The sequence below is a fragment of the Corapipo altera genome, unplaced genomic scaffold (genome assembly GCF_003945725.1).
Source record: "Corapipo altera isolate COAL_440 unplaced genomic scaffold, ASM394572v1 104, whole genome shotgun sequence".
Taxonomy (NCBI): Eukaryota; Metazoa; Chordata; class Aves; order Passeriformes; family Pipridae; genus Corapipo; species Corapipo altera.
In genome coordinates, this window is record NW_020884920.1 from 2,003,572 (window position 1) to 2,029,738 (window position 26,167).

At 37.1% G+C, this 26,167-nt stretch overlaps 2 protein-coding genes across 3 annotated transcripts in view; one reads left to right on the plus strand and one right to left on the minus strand.

The window, feature by feature from the left end:
* The window catches only part of CUNH7orf50 (chromosome unknown C7orf50 homolog), a 154,335-nt gene that overhangs the window by 122,285 nt on the left and 5,883 nt on the right, over positions 1–26,167 (minus strand). The gene's annotated exons all lie outside the window — the stretch shown is intronic.
* GPER1 (G protein-coupled estrogen receptor 1) lies at positions 757–18,872 on the plus strand. Of its 2 annotated transcripts, XM_027656460.1 has the most exons (4): positions 763–1,003; positions 6,975–10,419; positions 14,360–14,506; positions 15,846–18,872. In XM_027656460.1, exon 4 carries the CDS (start codon positions 16,276–16,278, stop codon positions 17,347–17,349), a length of 1,074 nt encoding a protein of 357 aa, XP_027512261.1. In that variant the 5' UTR covers positions 763–1,003; positions 6,975–10,419; positions 14,360–14,506; positions 15,846–16,275; the 3' UTR covers positions 17,350–18,872. The 2 variants fall into 2 exon arrangements, with proteins under 2 accessions (XP_027512262.1, XP_027512261.1); XM_027656461.1 differs by lacking the exons at positions 14,360–14,506; positions 15,846–18,872 and adding an exon at positions 6,667–6,758 and having other exon boundaries at positions 757–1,003; positions 6,975–10,242.

The window sequence follows — 26,167 nt, forward strand, 5'->3', positions numbered from 1 at the left end:
TGCAACAAGTAGGAAGCCATGAAAACAGAGAGTGCTGATCAAACACTGGTCACAAATTGTCTTCTCAATCCCTGAAAGCCACTGCAGGTCACTAAAAGATGACAATAAAAATGTTCTTCCTCATGTCCTGATATGAGAAAATGTGATGCTGCCGATGCATCCCAGACAGGCTGCATGCACTAAAAAAATTACAAGCCAACCCTCTCCTGCCTATTTATATCTGAGGTTTTAAGAACACTATTCAGCAGTCACTAAGACAACTGATGCTGAGCCAGACCCAAAACATCCCCCAGTCTCAAAATCCTGTCTTTTAACACCTCATGGTCATTGCAGAGCATCTGGAAAAATAATTTATAGCACATATACAATACTGGGAATATTCCAACCCACGGAAAAATAGAAAGACACCTATTTTTAAGAAGGGCTCTTAATATTTTTTACATGCCCTGCTTTGTATTGAGTTTTTGTCATGTTAAGAAAAGGGCCTTGCATGGTATTTATTCAAGAGGCTTTTCCTTTTCTAGACCTCAAGCACTTCAACCAGCGCACTGGAAAAAAATGCAGTTGCGAAGGCTGGTCAGTGAGTGTGGGATCACTTCAGGAACAGGAAAACAAAATCCACTGGATGGCCTCACACACTTAGAAATGGCAGGGACAAACACTACTTTTCTGTTCTAAAATATCTCAGTGCAGAGGATAATTTGAACTTTAAAGTCACATGATGAAACCATAGGTTTGCTAAACATGCAACGTGTATGGTTTGAATGACTTCAACCAAGTTCCTGTTTCCTTTTTACAGAACTGAATGTTTTTTTTAGTCAGCAAGCGCCTGGATTTTTCATCGTGATGTACAGCAGCTAAAGAAGTTATTATTCTAATCTATACACTCTGCTTTCTACAGAAATAAAAAGGGTTATAAGCTCCAAACAACAATTATATTTCATCTGGCATTTTACAGTGAAAGTCTCAGCCTGTGGTGTCTGTGGAGCATTCTCTTGAAAAGGTAAGTGCTTTATATTACTTTGAATATGCAATGTTTTATTCATCACAAGAGGCTCAAATTGTGAAGCTAAGGTTATAATTTAAAGCTTTTAGTTTTCCCTTCTTTAACAACATTTGAACTACACAAAGTAACCTACTGTATCTGGGAAAGATCCTCAGAAGGCTGATATGTTTAATAACAAAATTTGTGAAATTTATAACAAAGCTGGGCATTAAACAGAGAAAATGTGAAGACTGTTTTCCAGTAAGTACTTAACTCCTGTTGAACTGATGGGAGCTGGATGATGAAATACTGCCCAGTGGTCTGGACAAAAAAGACTCCAACCATTGCCTAAAACGAGTCTTTTAAAGGATGGCCATTGCCCGATACCACACTACAGGAATTGTATAATACAGGAAACACGTGAGCAATGCTTCTTGGAAACTATGTTTAAGCCACTGTTGATTAGCTTATATTCTACAAAAGTAAAACTAAAAGCTCTTGGTTTCTCAGGAACTGGTAATTTTTTGCAAGCTAAGGGTAGGGTTTCTTAAACCTTTACAAGTTCAGATACTTGCCCAAGTGCAGGAATTGTGACTTTACAAGGCAGATGAATACAGTATTTCACATTTCAGCCTCTTATGCAAGATGCCCCCCCTCTTTTAACTCTGCAGATGCAGTGCAAACAGAAAGGACAAATTCACCCCCCAAATTACATGTGGTGTTTTCACGAGTCAATGGAGGACATGTCCACCAAGAGCAGAGTTTCATAAGGAACATTATGTGTTATGCTTTATGACTGGATGAAAGACTATTTTCCTTCTAAAGGCTGGTGACAGAACGCAAAAGGATTGCCCTGCCAAACCTTTTAGAGAGGAAGAGTTCTTGCTGCCAGGGAGAAACTCCCTGCTTTAGGAGCTCTTCTTTCTGCACTTTAAATAAACACAAGTTTCTTTGAAACCAAGCTCTCCATTTGCAAGTTAAACATCAAAGTGGGGATAGGGAGCCCAAAACCACTGAAGTGTTTGGGACTGGGTCTCGATACTGAAAGTCCTTTCACAACTTGCTATTTTTAAACTGCTTTCTGAACACTGCACTCACTGCTCAGCCCCATCTGTTGGAAGTGATGGGGAACGTATTCACTGTGCCTCAGGAAGCAAAAATCAAACATATTTAACTGCTAAATTATAGTGGTGAAACAGGGATATGAAGAGGAAAAAAAAAAACCCACAAGAAAAAAGCGAGGCCATATGAAGTTAAGGAAGGATTCATAACATATGAATGATGGCCAATTTAAGGGGTGGGGGCTGAGGTAAAGGGACAAAATACTGCAGCATGACAACACAGAGAAAGATAATGCAAGTAGCATATTGCAGATTTCCCTCACTAATTAATCTTAGGAGAAACAGGAATAAGCTTCCACCACAGCTTCAGTATATGTGAGCTATGACACACTGTATATTACTCTCAGTTACCAGTAAATAGAAATAACAAAGCCACTTTTTGTTACAGTAAATTATGAGGAAAAAAAAATATTAATTCAGGTCGTGAGGTGGTTGCCCTCTAAGCTGACAGATTCCAGTAAAAGTGTAAAGGACAAGGTCCCCCTGCCAAGGAGAGCATAAACATTACATGTGTTCGGGGGAAAAAAAAAGGTCCCTGCAGTAAATCCAAGAACCAGACAAGAACTGAGGGAATGCCAGATTTTCTCAGAGCAGAGGAAAATTACATAATAAATTCCTCATTTTTATATGATGGAAACTCAAAGTACTTTGACAAAAAATGTGGTCAGTTGTATGAAGATTCTGAAAAAAATCAAATGAAAGATAACCCACCCTCTGCTGCCCCCTTGGAACATATATTTTTATTTTAAATTATATTACTATTACCAAAAGTCTATAAAAATTTGGAAACATCTTCACATTACTCCAGCAGAAGTTGTGAGCTCCTTCATCCCATTGTTACTCTAATCATATATCTGCTTTAGTGCAGGGAATGAACTTAATGCTTTGGGAATGTTTTAAAACCGTAAAGACTTACAATTTCTTAAGAGTTGCTTTACATAATAGATGAGCACCTTACAGTCACAGGAATCTCTAAAGCTCCCCATTTCCATGTAAACAAATGTACAGAGAGGTTATGCCATCTGTGACTATTCCCAATCCATCACCTGCAGAGGCTGCAAAGGAGGCAGGCTGTTCTGACAGGGCCCAGTTCATAATATCAGTTAGAAAACCTTAATGCAGCCACTTCACAAGGTGGTGACAATGCACCTTGGAAAGTGCTTTCTATCCTCAAATTGCACTGAAATATTAGGTTGTAGGATAAGGCCATAAGTCAGAAATATCTATGGGGGTGTGACCACTTTAGAGAGAAGAGTGCACATGTATCAGCTTGTATGAAGTACTGGGATGTCTGACTGCAGCCCCCTGCACATGAGCCTTTCCTACCAAAATTGGAACTCAAAACTGCCTTTTACTCTTTTAAATATTGAGTGAGACACCAGAATCAAATAAGAAAATAGTCTGACATTATTACTGTGATTTTTTTTTTTAAGCTTCTAGGAATAATTTGAAGGGGGAAAAACTGACTTTTATCTTATTTGCCAACCAAAAATATTTCTGAATAAACTACAAACTATTAGCAGATATTTTTTCTTCTGTGATAAACATTTTATTGAATTCAATCATGAATTATGCTTATACTCACTAGCCACAGCAAAGCCACAAAAGTTTGTTGTTTTGGTGAAATTTTGTTGTGTGGGAATCCTAAAATGATTTTTGTGATGTTCCCTTTAAAACAGCACACCTAGAAATTTTTCCTCAGCTCAGAGTATTAATACTTACACTGATTATATAGTTGCACTGTTATTTCCCCAAGTGAGCATGTTAATTCTAGGTTGAATACATTACTTTAGTTTAAATCCCTCCTCAGATGAGGGAAGTTAAAACACACATCTATGTTAGAATAGCAATGTTTAGGCGAGAGGAAGAGTAACATCATTGCTATTATTTAACAACTATGTTAAGTAATGGTCTGTGGTTACAACTGAAACTGTTTCAGGCATTCATCTTGACATCTATGACAAATGAGGCTGAAATATGTTGTCACCCTCTCCTTAGTACTGTGCTGGTCCATCATTAAAATATCACAATGTGCAAACTAAACTGGTGGGTACAGAAAGAGAAACCAAGATGATGCACTTGCTTACACAATAAGTTGCAACTATTGGAATATGCTGCATTAAGTTTAATATTCCTTACGTTGTCTTAAACACCCAAAGAGCAGCTAAATGTAATTAAAAATACCCTTGCTATGGTCAAAATTGAACCCAGTCTCAGTACCAAGGCCAGGTCCTGAGCAAATTTAACCAAGTTTTGGCATCTTGTTTTTTCCTGTAATTTGATGTAGGGCCATATATGATTTCCTGTGAAACCACAAACTACGTCCTTTGTTTCCTTCGCAATTATGTTACCAGAAAAGTTGAATGTTGCTGAGTTATTCTGAGATTCTCTCCAAGGAGGATGAGCACAGTTATTTGGCCCATGGTTGTTGAGAAGATAGTGGAGATGTTCACAGTGCCAGAGCTGAAATCTCATGTTCAGCCTTGCAAAAGGCCTGATGGGATTAGAAGGTGACACTGTAGGCTCCCACGGAACAGCTCAAAATGTAAATATTTCTTAACCTTGAAGCTACAGTGTAGGGTGATAACAAGGAACTTTCTCAGATGCTCAAGTGGCCACAATGTACCTTCACCAGATCCTTCATCAGATCAAGCTTCAAATCTCTCTACTAATAGAAGGTCAAAATTTGACTTACACTATTTCCCTCTGCTGAGTACTTAAGAATAAATGAATTGCAGAAGTTAGAATTTCATACCATTTCTCTTAAGATTGTTCATATTTAACAAACTATTTTTAAGCTTTAAAATTATATTAACTCTTGACTTGCTTCAGAGACTTCCACCAGTTTTGCCCATCAGCTCGTTCCTACATGGTGTAGGTCGAGCTCAGAGGTCAGAACATAAACAGAGTCTGACCAGCCAACTTTTCCCCTCCTGTGAGTGTACCTGTAACACAAAAAATCTTCCCTGGGTGCATCAGTCCTTCGTGTAGTGGAATCTCTCAGAAAATAACCTTTTCTAGAAAGGAAGAAACTATGTCTTTAAAAGGGGACAAAGAACACTGCTGAATCAAAACATAACTCCACGGTTTTCTATAAATGAAATTATAATTATATAAGATTATATACACATTTAATCAAAGTCACTTTGATAAGTCAACTTTTCTAATTAAAGCCAGTATTAGAATTCCAATTTTGAGGAGAGATTAGAAATATCAGAAATGTGAAGTAGTGTCAGAGGTAACAACCATAAATTAACTGTCAAATAGTATTAAGACATTGACTTATCTATAATGAGCACTGCTTAAAAACATTAATGCATCTTTATGAACTTTTACCAATTTACTTTCACTTTAAGAGTTAACATCACTAGAATCCCTTTATGGAAAAGGCATTATGTACAACTAAGTAAATCACTTCTTACTAGTATGACTGTACAGAAATTTCTATAAGGAGAACTCCACCATCCTGTCTTTGGCTTCTTGTTCAGACCTGCTCTATGTACAACAGAACAAAGTAAAAACACCAAACTCTAACACAAAATTGAAATCTTTGTGAATAAAGAAGAAATTTTTTTCCCCAGAAAACACTCTACACTGTAAATATCTGTTTAACTCTTTCCAGTACTGAGAAGCATCCTTAATCAAACATTCCAAACTCATTAGGAAGAGTTCATTATCTTGTGTTCAAAAGTATTCTTTGCTACTAAAAAAAAAGAATGCTATTTTCTGCATCAATCAGTATAAGGTGTATAGAAATTTTCTTTCAGAAATTGAGTTAATTTTGCTTTTAGATGGTCTGTAAAATGTATATATCCATATCCATTACACTCAGTTTTTCAGAAGTATATGTTATGTTCCTATAAAAGCTTTTTGGCTTAAAAAAAAAAGTCTCCAAACATTTATACGGTAGCAGAATCATTATATCAATATATCACAGAGTCATTACAGCTAACAGCCTATTGATATTACTCTTAAAATTCCCTATTTTCACGAATTTATAACACAACTGTAAAAAATGTTCCTTGCTAAAACTTTATCAATAGGTTTATAATGCACCAGTAATTGTTTTCTCCAAGTTGAGCATGCAGAAAAGCATTATTTTTTTCAGTTTTATGCAACAGCTACATATAAGAAATGACAGTGTTATTAATGTATAAATATGTTTTAGTATAAAAGCAGTTTGTTCATAGCTGTTCTTAAACACATTAATTTTATATGGGCTGCTCAGTACAGACTGCAGTTATGAAAGGCTTTATTTCAGAACAGAAAGGAAACAAAACTAAAACAAAGGAAGGAATGTGGCTCGTGCCTCATATTGTGATTATCTTTGCATTTTCCTCAGCGAGCCCCCACTGGCAGCTGGGTTCAAACTGTCCAAAATGCCCCGCCTTGCAACAGGACAGTGAAGCTTTTTGTGGCTGTGGCTGCTGCCCACACACTGGAGTTGCCCTGTGCACTGCCTTGGCCTTTTTTGGCAAGATGTTGAGGAAAAGCAGCTCCACCTAATCCCAGAGCCAATTCCTTCCTCACCCAAACAGCCAACTCCCATATATTCCACAGGCGACATCAGCGCGCTGGATCCTGGCTGTCGTGTTCAAGGCTGAGCTGCAGTAAAAGTCCTGGCTGCACCAAGAGAGGAAAAGGGGGGAGTGGTAAGAGCAGAACCCACACCAAAAATAAAAATTTCTCTGGCTAAAAATATTATGCAAGTTAGCTTGAAATTAGCATAGGGTAAAACCCACCTAAAAATGACTACGTTTATTGTGAACAAATGGCTCATACCCCTGACTGCACGTAATATATTTAATGCACAAATTAGATACTAAGACTGTACTTTAAATCTGTTTCACCTTCCTTTTCCATTTCAGTTTCAAACTCCTTTGAACAGGAAAGCAGAAGGAAGGATGACTTCTCACAACATGACATGGATCAGCTACCCAAGTAAGAACCTGGCTTTCACCTCCCCAGAAGAAATCGAAGACATCATAGCTTCTCAAAACATCATATCCAGACTCATGCACTGCTACATCGCCTTTTTTGTGCCCTCAGGATTAATAGCTGGCATATGTATTTTGGTTGTTCTCATAAAGAATTATGTGCAGCACAAAGTCATAGAAAACTTGGACTTGCTTCTTCTACACTTCACCATCAGCAATATTATAATGATTCTTTTATCGTTCACTGTCATTACTAGACCCGACTATTTAACAGCAACCCCCCTCACCTGTAATGTACTGTCATTCTTTTTCAACTTCAGTTACTTCAATTCTCAGTATGTTTTCGTTTTGATGCTTCTCATACTGTTACTCAAGAGATTTCCACCACGGACCGCTCTCTGCAAAGCCACCCAGAGACCCATCCTGTGTGTTGGAATTGTTCTCACATACACTTTCTGTTTGTCCCTGACTGAGGCAGTGCTGGTTGGCACTGATAACTATCACCTGGAAACAGACTGCCAGTTAGATCCACTGTTTGCATGGCCTGAATACGAGATCGTTAAATTCACATTTGGGTTTGGAATCCCACTGTTCCTTCAGATACTCTGTTTTACTGTTCTCTTGGCTAAAGTAGCACCTGATGAAGCTCCAGCCTTACAACAGCACATCCGTACTCACCCCGCCCTGTACGTGATCAGCGTAACAATGTTCATGTGCCGCCTGTTTTACAACCTCATGCTTCTCTTCAGGACAACACTGAAGTTCCAGAAGAGCACTGGAACCACGAAGAACGAGCTTGTGATGAATATTGCAGAAATAGTGTTGTTCTGTGAGAGCTGTGCTAGTTTGGTGTTTATATTTTGTCTTCATAAGCCATGCAAGGATGAAATACTCAAATTCATACAGAACTGCCGAAGGAAAACCACTGCCAACAATCACCATGAAATACCAGAAACAAATGTGCCCCATGAAAGCGGGTCTCAGTAACACTGTTCTGAACAGCTGTCAATCCACTTTACTTTTCAGCTTGTTTGTGGGTTTTGGTTTGGTTTTTCACTTCTTTAAAAAAAGGTGATTGTTCCTTCTTTAGAACCCAAACTTGGCCCATCTTATAGCTAGCAGTACTGGAAGAAAAAAAGATCTTTACTTCTAGTATTTATAGTGATCTGTGAGAGCACATGTAGGGTCTGGGGTTGTTTGGGGTTTTTTTAATGTATATATACACATATATATTAAAATTGTCTATTTTCTGCAAGTGTTACTTCAAAGCCAAGTAGGAAGACGAGTACTGCTGCCATAGAGCTGTGCTTCTGCAATAATATCAATGCCCCAGCAAAGCTGCAAACAAAAACATGGCAGAAAGCAACTCTGAACAAAAGCAAAAATCCTCAGCCAAAGCATTCTCTCAGGTATGCTTCTTCTTTTGACTTCTTACCCTACAAACTATTTTTATAACACTGGTAAATCCCAGTAGCAGCAGCAGCGAAGTTTTTGTCTGACTCCTTGTGCCAAAAAAAAATAAAGAATTCAAATTAATGGAAATGCTGGTCCATAAAGAAAAGCTTTGGGTCCTTTGTGAGGCACTGAACTGGAAAGATCAACAGGATGGCTAATTAAAACTTTGTGCAAGAATGAAAGCTTTTTGTTAATGACCTCTCAGCTTCCACTTTGCATTTAGACTTAGGGCAATTATTGATTTAAGCCATTCCTGGTGAGTTCATTCAGAAGTATGAAGTCACATGCAGTTGGAAGAGTCACATTCAACAATACACTAAATAAAAACCACAGAAATGCCAGTCCAGAACAGTGTAACTGAGGTGTGTTTTTAAGAGGGCAAACAAAAGCAGAGCCTCAGGTCCTAAATGAAATCAAAGCTCTACTGGAAAAAAGACAGAAGGATTGTACATGTAGATGAGAGTTGATGGGTCAATGGTGCAAGAAGGGGAAAGAATTTGAATCAGAACTAAACAGCTGTGGTACAGGAGGTGGGATGTAGCCCTGCAGAATCAGTAGCTGATGCAGCTGAGAGGTAGGTGCAAAGCTGTGAAATGCTTGCTTTGAGCACATCGTTACTGTCACCAAATCTGGCCAGGAGCCACCTTACACATTTGGCTCCGGTTTCAGCTTTTCCTTTCATAGAGGTGGAGAGAACGGAAACAGGAAAAGCACAAAATTATACTAGATCTTGGATAATGACATCAGCTTAGATCACAAAGTTATAAAAATACGGTGCTGTGATGAGGACGGCTCAAGCAACCTGAAGGGTTTTGAGAAAACTCATTTTTATGCTTAAATCTGTTCCTCCGCGTGACACTCGGGTGCTAACAGAACTGACAGGGTATTTTGCAGTTGTATCCTTTGAAAGGTCTTCCTGATGGGGTCCAGATTTGCGTGGGGAGCTGGTGCAGATCAGCACGGGCTGCCTAAGAGAGAAAAGCAGGAACTGATCGATGAAGATGAACATCTTCCGCAAAACTACAGCCAAGTGCAGAAATGGAAGAATAAAGGACATTTGTTCAATAATAATACAGAATATAGATTTAGTATCTAGAGATACAGATCTAGTCTTAGTCATCCAAGTCCTGAAATGTATAGACCATGACTGTATCACATGCAAATAAAGGGCAATATGTAGTTTCACTATGTCTGTAAGGACCAACATTTCTGCAAGATGTAAAAGTCAACTGGTAAGATGTCTGCATTGCATTGTGTCAGCCTGTTTTCCTGTTCAATTTTGTTCTGCTGCCAGCACGAACAGATGGATAATTAAAAAACTCTGCATATAAACAGATCATTATAGAATGTGGTCAGAAAGGAAGTAGGTAGATAAGAATCATCTCTTGGAATACAAGAGCCAAATTCATACTTGTGAAAGGATTCTCAGATGGCATCAGAGGTTTTGTTTTGCACCTGAGAAGAGGGAGATTAAACAACATGGACCAAAGATCAGCTCTGCAGAAAGAAATTTGAAGAGATGAGTTGTAAGAGCTGTACATCAGTGGAAAAGCTGACAGACTGAGTGAAGGAGAATGTCAGAAGATGCAAGCTGTTTATCCCTCAGTGTCATAGTTTCAGCTGTGCCGTGGATAATAGGTCTATTTTCTAGTATTGGAATTATGCACAAATAATTCTACTTTATTTACAGCTTCCATCTCTTTTATATTTAAGGATGAAAGAATAAATACTGTGTTGTTTCTGAGTCCTGAGTTACTGTGAAAGGTGCCTAAAAGAAAACCTGGTCAGTAACTGGCTGGGACCTGGAAACTGGTCTAATGGTGAGTGAATTGTGGTGACACACCTGGAAGGAGCCAGAAGGTTGAGCACGGGTGGAAGGTTGAGCATGGAGAGGAGGATGTTTCATGATACTCTCAGCAAGGTACACAGCTAGAGCAGAACCATAACCAAAGGCCTCAGAGAAATAAAACCTGCAGGGATCTACTGTCAGATCTAGGATTTGAGAAGGAGTACGTCCTGTCAGAATGAACTACTGTGTGTGAGTCTGTGAGTACTCCTGGGCATAGCTCCTGGCTGCCATCTGTGAGACTGGAGTTCATGTACTCTGGCCTCTTCCCTGTCCTTGACTACTGTCGTGTAAAAAATCAGAGTATTTTCTGGATGGCTGGTTATATTGACATAGAGAAATCTCTATGTACAATCAAAAGACTTTGAACTGAATATGAGAAAACAAAGGTAGACAGGAGGGAAGAGGTTGAAAAATGTAGAACAATAACTCAAATAGTTATGAATACAACTTTTTGCAATACAGAAATGTTTTCATAGAAACATTCTTGATAAAGTTACTCAGAACTTATATTAGAGTTTACAAAAATGAACATATAGTCCTAGAGAAAATCTCACATTCAGTTGGAATATAAGAGCAAACATCCCTATTCTAAAAGAGTTTCATATGAGGGAGAAAAAAGCAGCTTTGGCAAAGATTAAAAGTAATAATGTTTAAATAATTAATAAATCTAAAAGCATTTTTAAGAACAAAATAAAATCTCCTTGCTCTGAGAGATCTTTTTTTGCCTTATGCTAGCAAAAGCTTTGTTGAACTCTTCACTTCTTCCAGGCTTCACCTAGATTTGAACAGTATGTTCCAGAGGAAATAGAGCATATATTTTTATAGGCAGGCTGTCAAAATTAACGCAGGGATATACTGGAAAAATTCAAAGAAGAATCTTTTACTTCTGTACTGGTAATATTTGTATCTTTCCAAAACTTTGGTCTGCATTTGAAAAAAACCCTTCAGGGGTTTGAGTAATGGACGCTGATGTCATTCAGTGGTTGAAAAAGATGAGAATTTGAAGATCAGTGTACTTGCAAAATGTCATGAACAGTATAACAGCATCTGTATTTCCCCTGGAGATAGTTTCAGTAGAGATTCTTACAAAAATCTTGTTTCTTCTGCAGATGGTTATATTACACTGCAAGCATTCCAAAATTATTTCAATTTATACTTCTTTCCACTTCCATGCAAGACAGTACCTTATTTTTTTCAGCCTTAGACTCCCTGGCCCTGATCTCATTTCTCCAGGACTCGACAGTTTTATACCCAAAGCACTTCCACACTTCTGACAGAATCCAACAGCTCTTGCATCCTACAGGGCTTATCCTGCTTATCCAGCTGGAGAGGCTGCCATGCAGTGCTGTGATGCACCAGACCTCTTAACGTTGTTCTCTCCCACACTCACACCTCCCACTTTCTTCCTCCTCAGCTGCCACCTCTTAGCAGCACAATAGCAGGCACATATGTTGAAGTCTGCTAAATTACACAGAGTATCTTCTAATATACCACACATTCTGCCTCCTGGTGCTAGTAAGTACATCACAGACAATTACATCACTGCTCCTGAAAGACTCTGGGGTGGTAGACAGGTTTATTGAGATATATACAAGTTGACTACTACTTGTATTTAAAAATAAACCGCTAGGAGAATTCTGAATGCTGGATTATTGAAGTCTGACATAATAAAAATGCTACTGCACCAGTTGCTTTCATGCATGTTCTCAGGAACAATCATAATAAGGTACAACAGGTGGAATTTTGAGACTCAATACTGTCACAGCTGTGACTATGGATCATTAAGGCACTCGCTGTGAAGTCCCATGGAATAGCTGCAACTGATAGGGAAAGAGCAAGGGTACAATGTTTGGCAGCTGCTCAAATTAGTGAGATTAAGATAGATTAATCAGTGAGATTAAGATAGATTAATCAGTAACAATAATTTGACTGCATAAACAAGAGCCTGACAATGCTGTCATTGTTTCAGGAAGCAGGATTCAGAGGATTCACATGATCATCTCATAAAATACTTAGTGAAATGGAGAACTCAATAGTTACAACATAATAATAGAATATTCATAATACCAGATTCGGCCTCTCATGTTTCATAGTTCTACTAGCACAGAAAACAGCTTCTTCGTGGGCTTTTAGAAAGAGACTTTCCTAACAATTCTGAAAGTATGGCAAAGTGACATATTTCTTACCATGACTTCAAACAAGAAAATTAGTGCTCAGAACTATACATTTTCATAGCAAATCAGATGATACGCAAAGCTAGAAAAGCAAGGACAAATAGACCAGCTGACTATCAAATTCAGGCCCCCATAATTACAACCAAGCAATACCCAGAAGCGAATGATACACATTAAGTAAAGTAAAAAATCCTTCTGGCTCTTACAAGATCAGTGGAAGCTCTGAAGGACAGAACTAAGTACAGCAAAACCACATGATCAACAAACAACAATAAAGACTCTTTTTATCCTGTTCTTTTATGACACCAAAAAATTAAGACCTTCAAAGCTGGTATCACAAGATTTTTCTACATTATAATTATTCCAGTCCCATAACACCATCACATTTGTACACTTCTCAAAGCAAAACACTTTAGTCTCTGTCCTCATCACCCTGTAGAAAAAACACTCCATAAAGCCATTCCACACATAGTGGAAATCTGTTCAGAAAATTTTTACCAGCACCAATTTGCACAAACATTCTTTCAATCTAAATCGTAATTGATTCCCAAACTATTTATGAGGAGCCATCGTGCAAGAACATCTTAAAAAACTTTTTTAGTAACACTACTAAAATCCTCTGTTCCTATGCACAGCATGTTACAAAAAAATCAGCAATTAATATATTTGCTTCAATGAAGGCAAAGTGGTTCAACTCCCAAAGCCATTCGTCTAAAGAACTTTTGCTTCACTTTTCTACACATGAGATCTTTTGTAATCTAAAAATATTTGGCCACTGTAACTGGTGTCATACAGGTATTATAATGACATGGTAGTTGCTTACTCCACACTTCTGAAACTGCCCCATTGTCTTCTTGAAGTCCTAAATGCTGAGCTCCCATTCGTCTTGTTCCAGTAGGAGCAGATGCTGCATTGATGTACAGCATAACCACTCATGGCACTTGAAATTCAGGTATGAGATCAATATAACCACAGAAAGCAACTACCACAAATAAAATATTTCTCTTTTATGAGAAAGGTTTATCTAAGAATCCTGGTCACCAGTAGGTGGTGTCACTGGAAATGGCAAGTGGGTTTTTTCCCCTCTACAGATGAAATGCAAAACTCCACCTGCAGCACTGGCGGTTTTACACAAAGCTCCACATTCTCTGTAAAAGAAGTATTTTATCCATGTGCTTCTGAGCTGAGCAATTTCAAGAAGTAAGAGGATGACAATATATACCTGAAAATTTAAATAAAAACAGGCAAAATGGGACCAGCTTGAAGGTAGGAAAACTGAAATTTATCTTGTCAGTTTGGCAAATGGCCCATCTCAGCTGCTTGAGGTCTCTCAACCAAATACTCCACTTTAGATTGTCCAGAGGCTTTTAAAAAACACCACATATAGCATTTATTGCTTTATATCTATATAAAACATGCTTCCTTAAAATTTGCAAATAAATCTTTTAACTATTGATCAAACCCTCTTAATTATTGATCAGCTGAGCTATAGGTTTGAACGGACTGTATAACTTTGAAAAATGCCAGAGGCAGAAAGGAGGGTGCAACGAACGTTAGGCAAAATAAAACCGACAAATACGAGAGAAAAGATGCTTGAGTAGTGCTAGTAAAAAAGAAACCAGCAGAAACAGGGTTAATTCCAGCCTTATAAGGCTGTTCAGCAGCACTTCAACTGCACACAAATTAGAACAACCCTGGGAATCTATAAAGCTTGTTTTATTGGCAAGGACATGCGGCAAGATCTGCATTTTGCTGTTGTAAACTATCCTTTATTTAAGATGTTCTAAAGCAGGATAGACTTTTATATGATTCTCTTTTTAATGCTGAATCATCAACAGGTGGCATCCACTGCAGCTCTGCACACCTAAAGGCAAGTTTTTTACCGAGAGAACAGTGGAAGTTGGCACATCCTTTACGTGTGTACCCAGCAAGGACCAGCCTGCTGCTGTCTGGAGGAAAATCAGCTCTGGAGAAATGGAATTAAGGTAAAATAAAGTGTTTCATCGTACATAGTTACCTGCAATGCTTGTAATTACTTGGCTTTTGGCAGCCTTTCAGATGAAATTAAAATCTGACCACAGACCGACCTTTTAAAATCAATTTCTTAGGCTGCTAACTTATCTTTTATTGTGTTTAAAGCAGTTTTACTGCCTTGTTCGCAAATAAAAGGACCTTATGTAAGGGACAACAGTTTATGTCTGACTTCCACAGCTGCTCGAAACAAACAGTGAACCTTCTTCTAATACGTGTAATTTCCTATGGATATTTTAGCATAAAGATTTACACTATTAAAACGATTCAAAACACAGCAACAGGTACTGGGAACATATGCCTGTTTCATGGAGAAATAAAAGCTCTGGAACCCATATCTTTATTTAAGTATCTGTAGCTACTTCTGGTGATTTGAATACATTTAAGCAAACTCAGAGCTATATTTCTGACTAAAAATATTCTAACACTCCTACTCCATTAGTGGTCTTCTCCTTTTTCTCCCCCCAAACCCTGTACCTCAGCAGGATTTAAGTCATTAACATGTGGAAATATGCACGAATTTTACTAGCAAACAATTTTTTTACTATGTTTTAGTGTAAATAAAATCAAGGGGTTGATAGGAAGATGAAGATTAAAGCAGTTCAAAATATTTAAAAATTAACACAAAATACCCTGGTTTATAATTTTCTTGCTGCTTTATTTGTTTGGAGTGTCTTTTGTTTGGTTGTTTTTTCCTTTAAATAAACTTCTAGCAATGCTTCAAGTCCATAACATTCAACATTTATGAGTAAACAAATCTGATAACTGGTATTTTCCATTCCTACCCGGAAGTCAGTGAAACATAATAAATCACAACGAAAAGCAAATTGAGTATAATAATGCTAGTGTAAATCAATACGCTGCTTGTATTACCTTCATTTCTAAAATTTGCCTTTCCTTCCCACTGAAAGCAGCAGGAACCAACTGCTTTTCATCTCCGTTGCTTTCTCAGCCACAGACTTTGCTATTTAATAGCCTTACAAGCTGATAAAATAAATACCTATGTAAAAAAACCATTTTTCTTTATTAGGCTAAACTCACTCATCTGATTTCTCTGTACTCTGCATTTTCTGATGTTGAACCCCTGAAGGGTACACACCATTTTAACAGATCTGCCCTCACAATATATTATCATCCAGAACAAATTTAAATTCCTTTAACTGAACCTTTGCATATATATTAAAACATGACATTTCCTACAACCTCAGCTGTGATGTTAAGTTAGAAGCAGCACATAGCACATGGTACAGTGCTGGAATACGAGATTAATTGTTTTCCATTTGCAAATTGCAGGTCCAAGGATGTTCATTGATTATTAAAAGAAAACAAATGGAGCTAAAATTCTACTGCATTCCAACTTGCATGAAGAAACACTGCTGATGAAAAGCTTTTATTAAAGAGACACAAGTACCATCATGGTAAAAAGATTCCTACATGATCTTAAGGCACACAAGAACTGTAAATTCTCTCATTTACAATGTATATAGTGTCCTGTAAAACAAATTAAGACATTTACTATTTGTAGTGTTATATTTGGATCAGTTTTAAGTCTAATTAATCTGACTTCTAAAGAATTTTAATTTTCTATACAAAATTTGCATCTTTTCCAACTCCAATCAAAAATGCTTACTAGAAGTTTAGTTGAAGACAACCAAAAATCTGATTTTTTTGGTACTGACACCAAACTGTGATTGTTAATATCTTTTCTACAGATATTTTAACCATGGAAACTTACTCTGCCTCAATATCACCCGTTATATGTAACAGCACAACTTTTAACCTGACTGGATCCCATTTGTGTAACGAAAGCATATCCTCTAGATTAGCAGATAAATCGGAACACCAACAATACGTTATTGGCCTTTTCTTATCATGTCTTTACACAATATTTCTCTTTCCTATCGGTTTCGTAGGAAACATTCTGATACTGGTTGTCAACATAAGCTTTCGGGAAAAAATGACTATCCCAGACCTTTACTTCATAAACCTCGCAGTGGCCGATCTCATTTTGGTCGCCGATTCTCTCATTGAGGTGTTTAATCTTGACGAAAAGTACTATGATATCACTATCATTTGCACCTTTATGTCTTTGTTCCTTCAGATCAACATGTATAGCAGCATTTTCTTTCTGACATGGATGAGTTTTGACAGATACCTAGCCCTGGCAAAAGTAATGAGGTCCAACATATTCCGCACTATGCAGCACGCTAGACTGAGCTGCGGGCTCATATGGATGGCATCCATTTCTGCAGCTCTGGTCCCATTCACGGCCGTGCATTTACAACACACCGGAGAGGTCTATTTTTGTTTTGCAGATGTAAAAGAAATCCAGTGGTTAGAAATAACCTTGGGGTTTATTATCCCCTTTGTGATCATCGGTCTCTGTTACTCGTTAATTGTCCGAGTTCTTATAAAAGCCCACAAGCACAGGAGTCTTCGTCTGCGGCGGCAAAAGGCTCTTCGCATGATTTTTGTGGTGGTCTTGGTTTTCTTTATCTGCTGGTTACCTGAAAACGTCTTCATTAGCGTCCAGCTTCTTCAGAAGAAAAACGAGCCCGTCTCTTCAAACAGCCCATCCTTCAGACACGATTATCCCCTAACAGGACACATTGTGAACCTGGCAGCTTTTTCTAACAGCTGCTTGAACCCCTTAATTTACAGTTTTCTAGGGGAAACCTTCAGAGACAAACTGCGACTGTACATTGAACAGAAAACAAAAATGTCAACGTTACATCGCTTCTGTCAGGCTGCCCTAACGTCTGTCATCCCTGACAGTAATGAGCAATCAGAAGTCTGATTTAGTAGTCGTTGTATAAAACATATGACTGTGAAGTTGTGCAAATAGTGAACAAAATGCTTGCTAGTAACAGAAAAAAAGTGCATTTGTGAATATATATATAGTGTATCACTCTACTGAGTATTGAAAGTTTATATTCAAAATGTTTTTATGGCAAGACTTTGATGTAGAAGAATATGTTTTAGCCAGATTTATATTTAATTAAGAACAGGATTATTAAAAGCTGAGCACTGAAGAAGCTTTATTTTGTATTATACATGTATGAATGACAATAGAGGAGAAAATTTTATCAAGTTAGGAAGACTCTAGATGTAATCTGATTATCAGAGATTCTATTTTGCTGGTGTATATAACTTCCACTGAAATAATGAAGCTGCCCTAACAATGGGGAAAAATCATTACAACATATTGACGTGGAGATGCAGAAAACATTGATTTTTTTCCATCGAAACATGTTAAGATAAATGACTTTGCTTAGAAGAACTACATACTACTATTGTCACTGTATCCTAGCATGTCTTCCATGATTAAGTTTTTTTTTAATCATAATATAATCAAGCACAGTGGTGAGTTTTCGTCTCCTAAATGTAAACTGCTGTTTACATGTTTACTTGATCAAAACCAAAATCATCTGTAACTATATTACTCATCTCAAAGAACTTCACAAAAGCAAAATGTAGTGCTCCATTCTGTCTTTTAAGGGCTGACCCCAACCATCTCTCCCAGGACAGACATAATTGGGCCTTGTGTTAAAAATGCCAGTGCACATACACGTACATTCACATCTGCCTTCAGAACTGAATGCATGTTTCACGAGATCTCTTTACATTCAAAAGGTCTATTTTCATTGCCAGAACAAAATGCTGTGATTTTTACAGAGGTGCCACTTGCTGCAAAAGGGTGTAAATAGTGCTTATGAAAACAGCAGAAGCTGCTATTTTTAGAAAGGAAGAACTTACGTAATGGGGAGCGTGATTGGCAATGATCAGATTTGCACCTTGTGCACTGTCCATCCCACCTCCAGAGAACACTGGGCTCTCAAGGTTTTAAGATGTACGTAGGTTGCTTTGTTCATTTAAAGATTAATTATACTAAGAGAACAAATTATAGCACCACTTACTGGAAAACAATAGTGTCTCTTTTCTTCTAGAAAATAATTGGGTTTTAAATCTGATTGATGTTTAGCACAGGTTACTGCTGAACTTGTTCAGAGGAAGCTATAAAGTTCCTAGAGATTAGTGTGCAAGATCATTAAAACATCACTTGCTGCACCTCTGAGGTGAACAAACCCATTTCACCTCTGTGCTTATTGACTGAAGCACCAGAACTCTGCAGAATAAGACACTTTGTCCTATTTTTAAATGTCATACATGAATTAATTAGCACAATAACAGATTTTAAAGCATTTTTAAACGTAGATCCTTAAAACAACGACTAAAGCTAATAAAGCAATAAAGAAAACAGTGAAAACAACGATTCCACTCATATTTCTCATGAAATATCTCGAGCTTCCTAGTGGAAGTTTTGGCCACAAAAGACTTGACCTATAAACAGAAAGGCCACAGGACGATGATGGCTGAATTTGAAATAGATATCTAGATATTCCTGCAGCTCAAACAGGAACTGCAGGGTGGGGTCCGAGGCAACTGTGGGTTAAGGAACAATGTCATTATAGTCACATCTTCCCCGCAGAACACCAAATATATCTTCTCTCAAGAGAGATGCAAGCACAGCATGAGTTGCTAAACAACACTTAACGAGACATCTCACACCACTGGGCTGCATCACACGTAGCCCTTTTTCTTCATTATTTTCACTTTTGGAATTTGCCACAGTTACTCATGGCCTGTGGACCATGTCAATGGGCATCATCACACCTTCAAAGACAACTATTTCAGACAACCCCGAGCTGAAGGAATGGATAATTATCTTGGCAATGCAATTCTGTGAATTGAGATACATCTTGAGTTTAAAGACAGATTAGGTTTGTGTAATCTTGAAACTTGACATGAACAAATAACTTACTTGGGGTTACAGGAATATACTTTCCCAACTGTAGTTGTTGATAATTTTGGTTTTATAGGAACAAGCTCCTTTCCCCTCCTCCTTCCTTCCAATACAGGGATCAGGTTTTTGATCAAGGCTGTGGTAGAAGCCCTTTCACTACCACTGCAGAACACAACTCAAGAAAGTCTTTGTGCAGAAGCTTATAATAATAAACAAAAAGCAATAGCAAATGCCTGCTCATACATGCTATGAAGTAGTTTGTTTCTAAATGGTCATTTTCAGTAATACGCAGTGAAATCTAGGAAAGATCAGATTACTATAGTACGAAAAAAATATTTACTCAACTCGAAACAACCTATTGCATGTTTAAAACAAAATTAACAAATCTAAAATACCTGTTGAGTTCCCTACTGTTCATATTTTGGTACATGCTTACGAACTGTGCCTGAAATTACTAAATTTAAACACACTACTTACTTCAAATGCAAAGTACTCTCCCAGCTGAAAAAGCGGCACACTTATTTCCAAAACCTTTTTTTTTTAAAACAGCAACTCTGTACAAAGTAATATTTGCAGAAACACCATAAAACTTCCATGTATTTATATACACAACATGCTTTCTGCAGCCCATCATCTTGCAATAACTCGTTACTATGGTTTATCCATGAACCAAATAGTTCTGTGCTAAATGTGTCGTTTTCTTTAATTTTAAAGAGCATAATCATCAGTAAACAAAAACTTTCCTAGAGTGTAGAGGAAAGGGGGACAAGAATTTTGATACAACTTCTTCACTTTTTTCTCTGGTCTCTCACAAATTGTTCAGTTGTTTAATTTAAGGAAAGAATTCCATATGCCTTTCTAAAATGCTGGGCTGATGACAACTATGAGATTTAAAAACCTGTTTATCACAGATGCTTACAATCTTTGCTATAATACTCTATATCGAGTCTCCAGTCAAGAAAAGTCTAATATTACGAAAAGCTCACAGAAGAGAGGGGAGGGAGAATAATCAAAGAACATCTGAAACCATTAACTGCTTTTGAAAATACCTTAACACAAGAATATCTTGAATGCAGAGTATAATTGAATATCTAGAAACAAAATAAATGCAAACAGCACAAACGAGCTCTAATTTGGACCTCATGCAACTGAAAGCAACAGCCTTCCCTCAGCTGTGTAAAAAGATACAAGAAAAATATTTATCTGAGACCATTTTAACATGTTAAAGAGATGCTGCAACTTTACATACTTTTAAGTTTTAGGAGATACACTAAATACCAACTGTGCAGGCACAACATCCACATCTAGAAAATGCAAAGTCAGTCAGTCTTGACTTTATCGTTATCTAAAGATAAAGCTTGATTCATTTATGAAAAGCATTACATGATGGGAGGACATGTGACAGGGAATCTGAATCAACGAGTCAGGTGATCCCAGATTCTGTGCAAGACTGACATAATATGGACAAGATGTAAGAAAAGTCACCTCTCCCTTTGCAAGTTTTAAGAAAAAAAAAATTGAACACAAAGTTTTACAAGAAAATGCTTGTAAAATTTCAGAGACTAAGTATCTGTGTTTCAAACAAAATTCACTGGCTGTACAATGCAGGCTCTAATCGTTTTTCCAGCCATCAAGTTATGTTAGAGTATAACTGAATTTTTTCCCGTCTAAGGATTTTGCTGTATTCTCTCATCTGTTTATTAAGATTGCAAAAGGGAAAAGGTTGTCTGGACAATTTTAAATGGTTAGGATTGTCACATAAAAAATGTGCTAAAGAGTGGTTTACCGTAAGTAAAAGCATGTCAAGTTCAACCCTGATTATCATTAATTCCATTTGAACTTGTTTCTGCATAAGTAAAAACAAGTGAGTGCATGAAGAATCAGGTTTGAATTTTAATAGCTATCCATGAAGGTGAACCAACGAATTAATTTGATTTTGATTGAAAACAACAGAGATAAGGGGTTTTGCTTTTCATTTAAGAGACAGCAATGCCTTCTCAGGACTGCAGACAGTGCAGGATTAGCTCCACTTTCAACTCAGTCTCCTACATCCTACTTCATTTATTTTACATATGTCCACTAAATTCCACTACAAAATCTAAAGATGATTGTCTGAGTCTCACAAAAATCACCTGCATGTTTAGAGTGACTTTTGAAATTCTTCAGCCCATAAGACCATAATAAAAAACCATATTCAAGTTTCCAGCCCATTGTTCCAACAGTCTGCTGCAGGTATATACAGAAGTTTCAAACCTCTAAATTAACAAACTACTGAACTGTTCATTACCAAAAAGTAACACCCACTTTCTCTAAATAAACATTTAATGCAACAGGGTAAACCTTTCCAAAGCAGCAGCTTTGCTTACAAGTTCCAGCTCACTGAAAAGGTTTATTTAAGACCTTTTCAAATTGCATTGAATGTCTTTTCTGGAAGGACTTTTAAAAAACTACGGGGAAAAACCGTAGAGAAACAGGAAAATTATGAGGATATTGTTAAATTATCCTTAGAAATTGGAGTTAAGGCGATTTTTACAGAAGGAGCTCAGTGTTAGAATTGCCTAATAGTGCTGGAGATAGATTTATTTTCTGCCTCAGCAGGAGAAATATTTCCTTTCCCAGGCATTCTCTCAATAGAAACAGTAATATAATGGCAAATAAGATTTTCTTCCTTTCATTCTCTCTCCATTCAGAACTACAAAAGAGAAATAGCCTGTACCCAGCTCCAGAAACCTTTTAACTCTTGTGCTCCAGAGTGAAGTGCACACAGCAAACTGAGAAAGAAACCAAGGAAAGAGCTCACTTAAACAATGTGATAACAATCCAAACATCCACCTGACAACTGAGTATCAAGGTGGGAAGAAGATACAGACAGTGATGTGTGGGAGAGCTTACTTTATAAACTTGCTTGGTTTTTAAATACATAAAGTCAGAATTACTTCTGATAGTGCAAGGTAATTCTCTAGAACAGTGACATGACATCTGTGATAATTAAAGATGCCAGAAGACGTGTAACACTGTTGAAGTGCTGTGGGGTCAGAAGCACAAACTTGTTGGCAGAGCTGCTGCTAAAGTTCACATCGGATCACACAGAACCTGCTGCATCCTCAGCCCATAACATGGGGCCCACGAGGATCCATGGAAAACTGCCCCTGTCCCTCGCCAGATTTGTGCTCTTCTTGACTCCCACTGATAACAAGTGAGACCTTTCAGGTCTTGACCAGACATTTTATTACAAGACCTATCGGATCAGGACAGTTGGCTGCTCCTATTCTAAGCCCAAACCAGATCATGACTTAATCTAGACAAGTCTTTATAAGGAAGATAACCACGTTTTAAACAAAGCATTGCAAACTTCAACCACGAAAACAAACTATCTACAAAAAAAAAAAAACCAACCTCACAAGTTTATTAAAAATGCCTTTAGAAAATCATGGCTTGAAAGCCATGAAAGGCGGGAATTTCATAATAAAATAGGAAAAACTTGTCTATTCCAAAAGTGACTTGAAAAAAGGAACAGCCAACGAGGTACATGAAGGCTCCAAAGTCCATGACCAATTTCAATGACCTTTGTATTACAGTTCAGTGTCACAGTTCTGTAACCACTGAGTCATTTTACACATGGGTAAATATGAATAACTCCCATTTAGGATGCAGTACATAATGTAAAGGTAGGATGGAATGACAGTTACTAAAAGCATGTATTTTCCCCACATACTTTAGATTTTCTATTCTCTTTACATAACCTCTCTGCTCCTTTTTAAGTGATGTAGCTCTAAGCCTTCATTACATTCCCTGAACAGCTCTGACATCTTTCAAAATGTAGGATGGTAGGAAGAGCTGTCTGCCCTTATGTATATATGCTGTTTGTAATAGCCTGGTTTACAGATTATTAAGATAATTATTAAGATAATGCTGAGAAATTTAATAAAACACTGGCTGATGATCTTCTGTTTGATGTCCTACAGAACTCCTGTGGGATTCAATTAGAAACAGGTAAATTCACTCAGAGTCTGGTTCCCCTGTCAAATACCTTCATGCTTGTACCCTCGATATTTCAGGCAGCTTCTAAAAGTCAAAAGATTAATTTTCTGTTCTAATTACTTGTTGGATGTAACAGACAAGCATTTTCCAGGTATTTATTAATCTGTGTGGCTTTGATCTAATACCCAAGAGCCATTTTATCTATGCTGTAATTTATTAACATACATAAATATACAGTGTTCTTTCATGTGGTTCACAATATTGCATCTAAACACAAAAAGTATTTTGAAGGAGAAAACTTCTAGTTTCTTTTTTATACTGTGGAAGCACCCAAACCCCTCCTTTTATCTGCACCAAAACATCGGGAGGTTTTAATTTCTGAATCTATTCCACTGATACAGAAAAATTTGTATTTTATAAAAAATCCTTATACCAGACTCACATGTTATTTAGAAAAGCAGTAGCATTCCATCAAGGACAGGGAAAACAGCTGCTTTTAAGAATAAACATTTTAAATATCCAAATCTGTGCCATTTTTTATTTTTTTGAACAAATTAACATTAATAAAATAGTACTAAGAACAATAAGGAGGAAGTAACAAATCCACAAGAATCAGGTTTGCATTATTATGTTACACAAAACACACATCCAAGTTTCAGGCCCTGTCATGAATAAATGCCTTTGAATGTCCATTTCTCTGCACATTATTCTAGATCAGAATGTAGCAAACATCCTTTCAAGCTTACAACTTAATTTCTTGTCAACTGAATGCATTTTGTGAAATCAAACATGTAAAAGGACTTTTTTTTTAACTGAAGTTACACATATTTTGAGGTTTTGTGCCAAATTTTCTACATTCGACAATTTGGGCCTTCTCCAGCACTTTTCATTGATGATGACTCTGTCTATGAGGAGCTAAAAGTCATTAATACAGAACCAGAATAAAATCATTACTGAAAAGATGCAGAAAACAGTGTTCTCACTGGACTGGAGCTGGGTGACACACAGTCAAGCAGAACTTGCCTCTGCTCCTTCAACAATGCTTGAAGACTCAACAAATTGAGCCCACAAGTGGGAATCCTGTCCTGAATTTCAATTTTGTTAAGATATTTGCAGCTAAGTAAGTCATGAAAGCAAGGATTTATACTGGAAATCCAGCAAGAACCATCGAGGAAGGTCTCACCACTAAGTAGAGAATGAGGGCTGAGAGGGAAAGACAAGTACGTGCTCCAAGAACAGAAGGAGGAATTTCCCCCTCTTAATAGCAAAGAAGGGGCTGTTGTCTTTCACCACCAAATTCCCCATTAATTTAATACCCTGGCTTTATTAATAAAAGTAAGGAATTAACTTTGAATAGATACAGATTAAGGCAAATACCCAGAATCAGGATGAACCTCTCGTTGGCTAATATGTAATGAAGAATGCACAATTCCTTTAAACAAAGTAAGAAATACACCACATATTGTTTATACCAAACACAGTTGGGGACGTGAGCCTTTCGCCTGGGAAAACCATCTTCAAAGTAGCAACTGTTTTCCCAGCTGTGAATACTCTTTCCTGGGAAATCTATTCGTATCATTACAAAAATAATTTTCAAAGGAATGTAAAATTATTCAGCCTAATCTATGCACATCCATATTTCAGACATTATTTTGTGCCTCCTTAGACATGTCTGTTTACAAAAGGCCTACTATTCTCTATAAACACTATGTGGTGTCACAATTAAATTTACCTTTTTTTAAAAATAAATAAATGTCTTGTTAATTTAATAAAATAATTTAAAGCAACTCTATCAATATTCTAATGAAAAAGTGCTAGCAGGAAACAAATGTTTCAGTCCCATAACCAGCTGCCCTCAAAGTTTGTTGTTTTGTGGTTGGTTGTTTTTTTTAAATTTTCCTAATTTGAGAAATATTGCATAGATAAGAAAGCAGATAAGCCAAGTAAGATGACACAGAGTAAGTCACAAATACCACATGGATTTAGAGCTTCATAATTATTTTCAACCATCAGAAGGCCATTGTAGAACAAGCCAATAAGCAGCCAACGGGCCAGCAAACTTGTGTCTTTGTGCAAGTAAAACAACCCCAAATAAACCAAGAATAAATATTCAACTGAAAGGCAGCCCAAAGCAAAGAGAAATAGGCCCAACATTTCAATTACAGACTGACCAAAACCAGCAGACTAATGAGACCACACTAATGTCCACCCTGACATTTATCTTGGCCATTTTGAGAAATAGCTCTCACCCTCCCCTTTATAACTGGAAAACTGCTTTCTGCTGATGTATCCTTCCATCAAGGCATAGGGGGAGATGCAGGGATGGGGGAAGATGAAAGATTATGTCATCTTCTCTTCATAACACGGACAAAACTCTATTTGCATGTTGAAGATATTCTAAAAATGGTAAAAAAAAAAAAACCAAAAACCAGAACAAGACAAGATTCTTATTTTAGGAGGTTATGCTAAATAAAATTAACATTTTGGGATTTATTTTCCTTTTTTTTCAATATTTAAGATTAGTTTTCTACATATTTCTTACAAAATAATTAAGGATTAAGCCACTACAGCAAAATTACACAAGTGCAGGAAGAATGGACAGTGGAATTGAAATGCAAGCAGTTTCCAAAATATATTTTTAACGTATATAAGACACAGTTAGTACTGGTAGCCTGATAATCAGAAGACAATCCTGCAACATCACACTAAGTCGACTTCATGGCATTTCTTAGGATGGGAAAATATAAACTAAGTTATTTTGATGGTTACAAGATAAGCTTCCCATTAATTAGAAAAATAAATTAAGAGAACACTAAAGGATTACTGAGTT

Excerpts from the sequence above, each read along its gene's own strand:
- GPER1 (XM_027656460.1), top strand. The coding sequence starts at position 16,276 with ATGGAAACTTACTCTGCCTCAATATCACCCGTTATATGTAACAGCACA.